The following is an 11,644-nucleotide window of genomic DNA, read 5'->3' as shown; positions in this document are numbered from 1 at the left end:
GCCGGGAGCCGCTGGGGCCGGGCGGCGCTGGCCCCGCCCCGCGGGGGCCGTGAGGAGGCGCGGGGGGCGGGAGCCTCGGACCGCGCGGGCCCGGCGCCACCGCCGGCCGCCCCCCGGCCTCGGGAGCCGCTCTCGGCCCCGGTGCGGCCGGAGGAGCTGCCGGCAGTGCCGCGGGGAGGAGGCGGCAGCGCTGCGCCCTCAGGCTCGCTCCTCGTGCCCGTCCCGCCGCCCGGGAGCGGCTCCTGGCGGGGCCGAGCAGGTGCGCGCCCAGCGCGGCGCGGCCGCTGCAGCAGCACCCGCGCTCGGTAACCCCGGCACAGCCGCCCGGGCAGCGCCTGCTGCGTCTGCTCTGTGCTGCTGGGAGGGTGCGAGCGTAAGTGACTCTGGCGAGAAAATAATCTTTTAATTTCCATTGCATTTGAAACACTCGGTAGGTTTTTTTTTTTTTAAGTTTCTAAATCAGTACGATTTTTAGAAGTTTCTAATTTAGAATGTTTTGGAACTTTTAATCTAAAATAGATGAACTAATGCAGGCTAAAAAGACATAGGATATTTCCACATCTTTAGGTATATTACAGATATATAACATATATAATAAATTTTTCTGTATCAGGTAAATAAATTCTGTTACAGAAGACAACTTCCAACACACACACGGTGGAATTTAATCAGTGATTTTTCCTAAATCGTCTTAATGGAAATGTATAGTGTACACATTGCCAAAAAAATAGAAGCAGCTGGCAATAACACATTTTTTACATCTAAGACAGTGTTTAGTAGTTCATAGAGAGAAAAGACGTGGAAAGAAGGGCTAAATGACTTTAGTGTGTTAATCAGCTTGTACATGAAAAGTGCTAGATACCGCATTCCTCAGAAAAATATCCCTTATTTAATTCAAATAATTTTAGCAACTTTATACCTTTCTAAAATGAGCACTACCCAAACAGCAATTTCATTAATAATGTTGTTGATTTTCAAAATTCTTTTATACCAGTTGTTTATTTTACAGAAAAACTGCATCTCTCTGTAAACAGTGAATCTTTTCAATGTCCAAAACAGAATACTGGAGCATTTCAATCCCTCTCTTAATTTTTAGCCTCATGTTTTTGTGTATTATCTTTTCCTGCAGCCATATTTGGGTTGTGCATGTCTGTGCAAGACATAATGCAGGCTGCACAAGCACACACAAAAGGCTGCTTACACAGGAGTTTCTCCCAGCACACTTCTAGTGACAGGCTGTATTGATTTGAATGCTCTGCAGTAAATATGGTCATTTTATATATTAAGAATCCATTTGTATATGGCATATCTTCTACAGTCAAAGTATTCATATAAAGGATGCAGCATGCTCTTTTTTTGAAATGCTTAATGTATATGCAGTTGTCAACTCAAGACTTTATAGTAAATGAAAAATATATTTTAGCCAAAAAACAGGGCACTGACACCCACTTTTTTTTTTTTTTGGTGACACTCCAGTTCTGCTGTTTTCTGAGGGCTTCAAGAATTACTGGGCAATATTTGCACTAAAATTGCAACTCTGTAGTTTTGATGGAAGCTGGTTCACTACCACACTGCACCTGGTGTTCCTAACATGAGATTATCAGGTGAAATTTGTATTTCTGAGCAGTGCAGCTGATGCATTTTAGAGCCATAATGTGTTGTTACCAATGTTGAACATAGCTGCCACTAGAACGTGCAGGACATAGGAAACTGGTTTTATTACATAACTGTGGATTTGTGTGCAGCTGGGTCCTAACTAGGCAAAACAGATGCTGTGGGATATAAAAGGATTAAACTGTCTGGGTTACATGCCTAACATTTTGCTAAATATTTTATGTAGCATCATCTGGCACATGTTAATTATGTTGTATTATTACTGTTTAGAAAACACTAGTTGTAAATACGTAGATGTTTTTCCTGCTGCTTTGAACTTGGAGCAGAATGTCAATAGTATCAGCAGCATGTTAAGTTTATTATTTACCATTAAATGAAAGCCTAAACAATTACATGAGTAATGCTGCCTTTCAAAGGACCCTTGTCAGCAGGAGGTGACATCTGAAGGTCCCTGCTAAAGTACACTCTGAGAATCTGCAATAAATTGGCTGATGGCAGCTTTTACTGTGCACTGAAGAGTAGTTTAACTGGAAAGCCAAATGCCAAATTAAACCCGGATAAAAATAGCCAGCTGTTCAATTCTATTTGTAAAATGAGAAACATTCTAAAAACTTAGTGAAGCTGAATTTTCTCCAGATTAAAGCCAGTGAATGGTACTCTTAGATCCAGAGTGGGTAAACTTCAGTGGGTTTTCATATTGTAGTAGAAATAACTGCAATTAAAATGTGAAAATTAGGATCATTTTTACTGCAGAAGAACATAGCAGAAAACACTCTCTAAAGAAAATGAAAGACGTTTAAATAAGTCTTAGGATCTCCACCAGTCTAAAATGGAACAATTTCTCTCATGTATGAAGTATTTGAGTGCACCAGCTTCTTGGACTTACATGTCTTGTATACTGAGCTGTGTTATCCATGTATCACAGTCCTGAGGCCTCTGAAACCACTGAACACCTTTCAATAATTATATTCATTTTCACAACACATTTTATTAAATCTTCACACACTTTATTTAAATTTTCCTAATTCTAAGGTTATGAAGAGAAAGAATAAATAATTACCTTGGAAATACATACGAAAGCAGAAGCAGCTGTCAAATTTAACATCAGGAGTTTTTTGTTGTCTCTTAATTCAGATGCTTTTGTAACTGACAAGTAAAATATTTGGATGAAGAGGGAAGCATACCTAAAGGAGGTCATATAAGAAGCAGTCTTGGAAGTTAATTTGACTTTATTTGAACAGAATACAGTCACCTAGAAAACAAGCTAACTATTGTTAAACACTGACAGATGCAAGAGACAGCACAGGTAATTATTGGAGAAGCAGTAGTTTCATTATCTCCTAAACTACTTAGAATAACAAACCACATTACAATTTCTTAGGACAATCTATTTGTGTATATTTGCATATTTGCCCTAACAAGTTCTATCATGCACTCAAGTGAGATATAAGCTAACCAGTTTTTTAAGTTTACAAACATCCTATTATGCAAACAATATTAAGTAAATACTTTTACCTAACTGGAAAAATCTGTCACCTTCCACAGCACCACATGAAAATCTTGTTTTAAAATAACATTAAATCCACAGCAATAGCTAAATATTTTAAATACTTATGTATTACACTGTAAACTCTATGTAAACACTACATACACAAAAAAAAAAAACATACAAAGAACAGGAAGATCATTTTGATTAGCAAAGATACCTCAAATGTATCGCCAGAATCATTTTTCTGTTCTTACGACTTATCCCCAAACCACTCCCAGAGAAGGCACAGTTGGTGGTGATTTTTTTTTTTTTTTTTTTTTAAACACACAAAGCCAGAATCAATACAACAGGCCAATGCAGTCAAACACTGCTCTTATTTCTAGGAAGAACAGGAAAGAAACTTGCATTAGTGTCCAGATGGCTCAGGAAGATTCTAATAAAGAAAGATCTCCAGCATCTGCTTACTGCCCTAGGCTCAAATGCAGAAACTAATCCCAAATTAAATTTTGGTTAGGAGAACTTGGCTGTACATCTTGGACATGACTGCCAGCTAGAGTTACTTGCCTATTCCAAGGCAGTAGTGAGGCTCAGCTCACAATCAGCTATTAATGGCACTCAGGAGAGATAATGGTTTTTGAAATGAAATTGGTAATTACTGTTCAAAGATTATACTCAAGAAGTATTAGACAATACTTCTTCCACTTTGTGCAAACAAAACCTTTAAATAAATAGATCTTTTAAAACTTATTACAATGCTTCAATACATTTATTAAAGTCATTCCAACTTTTTATTATTACAGTATCTAAAAAGTTCTCCTTTACCAGCAAATGATGCCATGTTTGGCAAGAAAATGATGTTGGTAATTCTTTCAACCAAAATATGCATATATGAGTTATCCCCATTTTTTTAGAAAAAATGCTTCTAAGAAAAATATTTTACCTAGTCTATATTCTAAGATACCTGATAATGCTTACACTATTACACAAACAAACTGCCTTTTATGAACTATATACATTGATGAACACAATCTCAGATGCACTAACACTTTCCCAGAAGACAGAAAGCATTGCTGGAATCTATCACCTATTGTTGCAAGTAATCTTTGAGAAGTGAGAAAAAACTCCATTTTGGCATTGCTGCTTTTAGAGCATTTTCCAAGTACTTGTATAACCATCATCAGCAATCCAGAAATCTGCAAAAGATGCTGATATATTGCATTCATGGTATCAAAAAATAGAAAGATTGAGCACTGATTTTTTACATAAAATGGAGCTTGAGGTATTTATACAATCCTTTATAATGGAGATTAAATATTACCCATTGCATGTTGTCTGTAACTATTCAGGAATTGTTACATGAAATACCATTCCCATGTTGTCATTTGGAAGACCTACTGTAGCACAAGGTGTAAATAAGTCAGTAGAACTTTCATTAGCTATAAAATTTGTGTATTAACAAAGTGCTATCCAAGTTCAGTGCTAAAGACTGAAGCAGTTGGGCTGCACCAAGGCTCAGAGAATGAGCAAGCAGGTCCTGCAGAGAACCCACAGCCTCCCCCCTCTCTGAACAGAGGCTGCCAGAGTGAGTGCAGGACAACTACACAAACTGCAGCACAGACATCTTGAGTCAGATTCCTTCCCTCTGTTCTCCACAGTGACTCTTACAGCAGTGAACTCAAAAATGGGTTTAGTCAGGAGGAAGGGTCATTTCTGGCCATGTTGACAAAGTACATTTTAGTAAAAAATGTCTGAGATGGAATAAACCAACAAAACACTGTTTCTTTAAATGGTCATATGAAATCCTGTATACATCAGTTATCCTTTGGGGTAAGAAAATCAAACCGACTTTACAAGATCAATACAATCCAGGGTGGGCACAAATGGGCTGGATCACTGCTGCTATGGTTTGAAATTCAGCAAGGCCTCACTTTTAAGCACTCAGGCTTTTCACTTTGCTTTTGATATCTGAATGGGTGCACAGCAATTTTCAGTAACTTTAATTTCCTTTGTTCACTTCAGATCAGTTTTTTTTTCAGAAGTAGAAGAGATTTTTGCTAATCTGACAATCATACTTTTTTGCGTTCAGTACAGGGGCAAGCTTGACAAAAATGACTGATTCCTAATTAATGCCCAATTAATTGGTGGTTAACTGGTTAGTTTTTTTGACTGGTGTGTCAGAGAAAGGAATCAAATTCACTGGGGAAGTATCAGCAACACTCAACTAAACATAAAACATCTTAATTTCCTTTCAGGATAAAATGTGAAGTAGTCAACATGGCCTAAAAATCATGCACTATTTTACTTACCTATTTGTACTTTGACAAGATAAAGCATTTTCACATGGCCTTTGTAAAATGTCTTTCTAGTTTGTGTGAATATAACTAGTGTTGTATGATTAATTCCTTAGAAAACACATGCACTTGTGAAGGCTATGATAAACTGAACACATTTGCTACAGGGCATTTTTAAAACACTACTGCTTGCAAGACCATCAGTTTGACAGAGCCTGCTATAGAACAAAATAGGCCAAAACTAAAACTTGGCATGCCAGCACACTTTAATTCTGTATTTGTGAAATGACTTTTGTCAAACTTAGGAGCTCTTTTCACTACCTTTAAAGGAAAACCCACACATACAGACAAAATTCTAACAATTCTAACACCATATTTGTTCTTTACCAACTAGCATATACCTTGTTTTAATGGTTTAAAGCGATTAAATTCCTCAAGATTGTGCATATCCAGGCATTACTGAGGAAATAAAGACACCCATCACTATTCTTCTTAACTTTTATTCCATAATAAAAAATAGAAGATGAAAGAAAGAGTGTTCAAGAATTAAAGCAATTATTGGTCGATGTAAGGAGCAGTAAACTAATTATCTAAATGATGACTAAGGACCTGGTTCATCAAAAGTACTTCTGGGTCCTCCATGGCATGGCTGTAAGGCTTCTACAGCACAAAAATCCAGATTATCTTTTGCTGAAGCAGGTCCTTTATTATCTAGAGAACACTTGATTTCATATTCTATTTATCCTTCTCTTTTTGTTCTTTCTCCTTCTTTTCACGTTCAGCTTTTGCTTCCTCCTCCTCATGTTGTTTTATCAATTGTTCCACCTCCTTTTGCTTCAGAACCCTTATTACTGTCTTTCCGTTCTCTCTTGTCAGTGTTGCAATTTCAACTGAAACACATGGAACAGACAGCAGCGTTTAGGCAGAGCAATCATCAGCAGGGCAAGGTTTGAGATGACAAGTGACAGAAGGCTCCAAAGCTCTGTGTGCCAGGCAGCCTGGCTGGAGGCAGCACCCCAGCTCCTGCTGCAGCACAGCTCAGCTCAGCACAGCACAGCAGCAGGGCAGCTCCTCTCAGGGCTCTGCCCCCAGACACGCAGGCGTTCCAATCCCCAAGCTGCAGCCTCGCCTCGGGAGCTGCCCAACAGGGCCCATCAGCCTGGACTGAGCTAGCTGAATGCCTCTTGGGCTAAGGCTGACAACTGCTGCATCTTCTGAAAACACTTTTTTGTGACAACTGACACTCCAGTGAGCCACATCTGGAATATGTGCACTCACCACTCCCTTTAAGCAGGTGCTGTCCCGTGTGGAGAACGCTCACCTTTCTCAGCAGAGAGCTTGCTGACATCCATGGTCTTGTTTAGAACCTTAATGGCCAATGCCAGGGCAGTTTTTAAGGTCATTTCCCCTTCTTTGTAGTCTTGCTTCAGCATTGACACAGCTGCCTGTAAATTTCACAGAAATTAAAACTTTGGGCCATCAACCACACAGCCAGGGTGTGGGGTTTTGCCAGATAATAACACATGAGTTGAGCTGACAGCAGCATTCCTACAATTACCTGTAAATCTCTCCTGCATTAATAATCAACAACTCAGCTTAATTAATACAGTACAATTTACACTTTTTAACTTGTCTTTTTGAGAAGAAAAAAACCAGAACTTACAGCACTATTATTCCCAATGCATGTGGCTTTCCACCCTCCATAATTTCCACTAGGATCACTTTGGTACAGCTGAAATCCATAATGCTTATCCCAGCCAATATAGAGCAATGAAACACCAAAAGGACGTTTTCCTGTTGGAAAGAAGGCTATTAGCAACCTAAATTTAGTAACAAGATTGGTCACAAGTTACAATTATTTTCTTTGATTTAATTTTTCAATCTATTCCTGTGAATTAGGATTTAACACAGTTCTGCACTTCTGTTGCTTGAGATAAGCACGCCAGCATTTCCTCCTAAGTCATGGGGTGGAAGGCAGCAGAGGTTTATTCCATTTAATCTTAAAAGCAGTTCATTTGTGTCTCCACAGATTGTAATTTACTATCTCAGAACTTTAAATCAAAATGTAGTATTTCAAGTATGTAGCTTAGCTGTTAAAGCATTTAACTTAGCAAAGTCAAAAGCCAGGTAATTTAAAAGGTAATTCTCTCTCACTACATATATGTAAAACAATAAAACAACACAATCATCAGTTCACATACTAAGGAACACTACTCACAATATCATTTTCTAACATGTTGCTTGAGCCACTGATACCCCTACACACAGCCTTGTTTTTGATTCATTGTGCCATTATGCTGGATGGGCCCAAAATGTTGAAAGGTTGCCTAAACAATTTTTGGCTGGTCTTTTGATGGCTTTTATTCAATGCAAGAGCACTCAAGGCATTCTATGCAATGAGCCAGCATCTCAGCCATCAACTTCCCAAGCCATAAAAAGGAGAAGCCTCAGAAGCAAAAAACAGTAACCATGACTACCCATTCCCCTCTTAAATTAGAATTTTTTTTTCCTAAGTATAACTTTTTAAGAGAATTCAGTAGAACTGTCCACAGACTTAGATCCTTCACATTATGTAAGAGAATTGTTCTTGAGACATTTAGTAACACAATGATTCATCACACTTCATTACCTCCAAACTGTGTGTAAGCCTGCTTGATATCACACAGTGCTGTTACTAGTTGTTCACAAGGAATGGGCTCTTGATACTGTAACAAATACCTAATATCAAAGAGGAAAAAAAACAGTTTTCAAAACTTGTTTTGCTGACCATATCCTGCACAACATTTAAGAGGAAACAAGTTCTCAAGTTAAGAGTATCTGTGCTCTAGCTGTTCTATTTCAACCTATTTCAGATCTACTAAATGCATGTTCATTCTGATATAATGCATGAAGAGAGCTGAATGTGGCAGCACAGGTGAGTAAAACCATGTTAGCTGTCAGCAGACCCACCTCTGTGCAATCAGTCTCAGCTCATTTGTTAGAACATTGGCATCTGAAGTTATTCCTGCCACGCTGCATGCCATATCCCTGCAAGAAAAGCATACAAATTAACTGAATTCCTGTCAATCTCCAACTAAGCAACCAACTCACATCTTCATACAGAGGTTCAAGCAGAGCACCTGCTGTTGGGCTTTTCTCATCAAAGCTACACAGCTGCCATACAAAATGGGCTCCTCAGCTCCTGCCTTCAGGGTGCACCAAAAATATCAGTAACCATTTGCTAAGAGCAGAGGTAGACAGCCAAAGTCAGTAAATCAGTATGTTAGTTGTACATACAGTTCTGAGAAGAGGGCCATGCCAAGGATGATTCAGCTCTGAGAGGTTTTACAAGAGCCATTAGGCACATCCACACAGGTGTCTCTCAGGAGGCCACCTGCCACAGCACACCTCAGAAGGAGGCACACAGATGTGACAGGCCTTCAGTGGGGGCTGCTGGCTGACACGTGCCATCTGAGTAACTGAAACTTCATGGTCTTGGTAGGGCCCTAACAAAAATAAGCACTTTAATCCTTGATTGTTTTGTTGGATCTTAATTTAGTATCTCTTTAGCTCAATCTGATGTGCTACAAACCTTTTGCTACACAAAAAAAGATTTGTGAAATTAGCAATTTTTCAAAAGATGGAAGCACTGTTCTAGGTGACTACTCCAGTGTGCTGTTACACTGCCTCCTTGAAAATCCAGTACTTCCTACCATTCCAGGTGCTTTCAAGATCAACATGGCATGGGAGGAAGACAGGATAAAAAACTATGTGTTCCTTTGCAGCTTTTGTCATAGATGAAGCTCTACCTCCCTTGCAACAAAAAAGCATAATCCTTAAAACTCTTTGCTCTGACATCACAAATTTAACTTCCAAGAGCTAGAATGAAAATGATAATAGACAGATATTATCTCTGCTACAGCTGTGACAAAGAAGCCTAAGGCACATTTTACCCAGTTACCTGAGACTTTTCAAGCCACCAAAGAAAAACAGATGTGGAAAAGGAGCTGAAATAGCCTGGTAATTTTTGTGTGCACTCTTTATTCTGCCCTCCAATGGTATTTTGTAAAGCTGAGACTTCCCAGTTTCCTTAATTGCTACAGTACCATTATCTTGTATAGTGTAGTACCAACAAACAGGCTATTCCACCTAGAAAATTCTCCTGGGGATTAAAAAAAAACCAAATCAGCAATACTTCTACTTTAGAAGGGGAACTACTAAAATGAACAATGACAGAATAGTCATACTTGTCTAAAACACCAAACAAAAAGATTAACACTTCAAATAAAATAAGACCAGGTTATATGCTAATCAGTACTTTGCTGTTAATTACATCACAGGACATTTAATCACCATTTCAACTTACTCATTAAGTTTGTATATCTTCTCTGAGAAAAACACTTCATCCAGAAGCTTGTGAATGTTGCGCCGCTCTGCTGCCAGCAGGACTCCATCGTTTGCTAGAATCCCCAGGCAGGTGCCTGCATGGCCAATGGCCTCCATGGCATACTCAACCTGGTACAGGCGACCTGGGAAAGGATTGGAGCTCCTGTCATCAAAGTGACACTGAACAACACCAACTGCACAAGGTGACTGACAGTTACAAGAATCTGTACAAGAATCAGTTACAAGTGCTCATTGTCCCACCGACTCCTTCAGTCTCTTACCAGTCAATTGTAAATTAACTGGCTGAAAGGAGCAAGGAATCAAAGAAGGAAAATAAGGTAATACTGGACATGGCCACTGGGGGAAAAAAAGCCCTTTCTATAAAATAAAAACACACCTTTCTAATAAAAAAAAGAAAAAAAATTAAAGAAGTCTGTGCTGCAGTAGAATAACCCAAGACAAATTTTCAATAAACAAAGAAAATATTTTATACTGGATTTCTTGGGTTCTTCCCATCTAAGAAGTAAGAAAACATGGTTTGTACATACTTGTTTCAGCATGTGCAAGAATAACAAGGAAAGGCGTGACTGCACGTGCAGGACATTATCCATTCTCAGGGGACAGTGACAAAATCTAACCATGCTCAAACGAGAGACAAATGGTTATTTCAAAAACATGGCACGTGATACTACTCACTAGTGGGACTCAGTCTCATTATTGCTTCCATCAGAATGAATTTGAAAGTGTCCACTTTGGACCCTTGCTGTCCATACAGAACTGGGTGTGGGCAAATATGGTATCTGTAATTCATATTCAGAGAGAAGCATGCTACTAACAACCACCCTTTGTGCAAATGTTTTCATAGTTTTGAGAAGACAGAACAGTCAGAGTTGACTTGAAAGTGTCGGGTTAAAAAAATACCTTCCGGAGAAAATATGGTAGTTCTGGAGTCATATCTTCGAGACTGTAAAAGGAATAGCTCAGTAAGTATCACCAGTCTCTTGTCACCAACGCCATAAAGCCCCTATATAACAGACCCAGCCATCCGGTGACCGCGGGCTGGTCACTGGTGCCCGCAGCCCGGCCCCTGCAGTGTGACCGCCGCCCCCGCCCGGGCCGTGACTCGGCAGCACCCGCGGCTCAGCAAAGCTCCGGGGAAGGCGGCTCACTCACCATGATGCCGGGGACGCGCCAGGGGCAGAGGGCAGCGCGCCGACAGGAGAGCACAGGGCACGGGAACCGGCACCGGGCCTGCAACAGAGCACAGGGCACGTGAACCGGGAACCGGCACCGAGCGCACCCGACACGGCCCCAGGGGGCGCTGCCGCCCGCGCCCGCACTGCACAGTCATCCTCAGGGCGGCACAAAGCGAGGGCCGCGCCGCCTCCCGCGCCGCGCAGAGACGCGTCCCGCGCCCCACCGCCCACCCGCCGCCCGTCCTCACTCACGGCGGGCCGGAGGCAGCCGCTGGGCCGGGCGGGGGGCGGCGAGGCCCGGCCGGCGGGCAAGAACCGGGCGCTGCGGCCGCGCCCGAACCTTCACCGCTGCGTCGGAAATGGCCGCCGCGCCTGCGCGGTGCCGCCTGCCGGCCCGGGGCGGGGCCCGCGCCCTTTCCTGCCGCCGGGGGCGGCGCTGGCGCGCGCAGCCCGCAGTGTCACGTGCGCGTGCCCGGGCTCCGCCGAAAGGGGCGGGAAACGGCCCCGCCCGCCGTGCGAGGGCAGGTAACGGTGACACCGCACGATGGTGAGGGCCGGTAACGGTCACACCGCCCCTCCGGCAAGAGGGCCGGTAACGGTTACAGCACATTCCTGCCGTGAGGGCCGGTAGCGGTCACGCCGCATCCGTGCCGTGATGGCAGGTAATGGCCACACCGCACCCCTGCCCG

The 11,644-nt window shown here is 41.8% G+C and overlaps 1 protein-coding gene across 3 annotated transcripts; it reads right to left on the bottom strand.

The window, feature by feature from the left end:
- Nucleotides 1-2,825: 2,825 nt before the first annotated feature.
- PSMA4 (proteasome 20S subunit alpha 4) lies at nt 2,826-11,363 on the bottom strand. 3 transcript variants are annotated; one of them, XM_059481965.1, is made up of 9 exons: nt 11,208-11,363; nt 10,933-11,010; nt 10,681-10,723; nt 9,740-9,902; nt 8,344-8,421; nt 8,024-8,112; nt 7,058-7,188; nt 6,716-6,839; nt 2,826-6,284 (listed from the first exon to the last, which is right to left on the bottom strand). In XM_059481965.1, exons 2-9 carry the CDS (start codon nt 10,933-10,935, stop codon nt 6,130-6,132), a joined length of 786 nt encoding a protein of 261 aa, XP_059337948.1. In that variant the 5' UTR covers nt 10,936-11,010; nt 11,208-11,363; the 3' UTR covers nt 2,826-6,129. The 3 variants fall into 3 exon arrangements, with proteins under 3 accessions (XP_059337948.1, XP_059337949.1, XP_059337950.1); XM_059481966.1 differs by lacking the exons at nt 9,740-9,902; nt 10,681-10,723; nt 10,933-11,010; nt 11,208-11,363 and adding an exon at nt 9,335-9,499; XM_059481967.1 differs by lacking the exons at nt 9,740-9,902; nt 10,681-10,723; nt 10,933-11,010; nt 11,208-11,363 and adding an exon at nt 9,480-9,498.
- Between the last annotated feature and the right edge of the window lie 281 nt (nt 11,364-11,644).

This window comes from Ammospiza nelsoni, chromosome 14 (assembly GCF_027579445.1).
Source record: "Ammospiza nelsoni isolate bAmmNel1 chromosome 14, bAmmNel1.pri, whole genome shotgun sequence".
In the NCBI taxonomy this organism is placed as follows: Eukaryota; Metazoa; Chordata; class Aves; order Passeriformes; family Passerellidae; genus Ammospiza; species Ammospiza nelsoni.
The sequence above is the reverse complement of the archived record's forward strand: the minus strand, read 5'-3'. Positions and strand labels throughout refer to the sequence as shown.

Coding starts and splice junctions, on each gene's coding strand:
- PSMA4 (XM_059481965.1), bottom strand. Junction 8,113..8,343: donor CTGAGACTGATTGCACAGAG/GTGGGTCTGCTG, acceptor CTTTGATATTAG/GTATTTGTTACAGTATCAAG. Junction 6,840..7,057: donor GCATTGGGAATAATAGTGCT/GTAAGTTCTGGT, acceptor TGAAATTTACAG/GCAGCTGTGTCAATGCTGAA.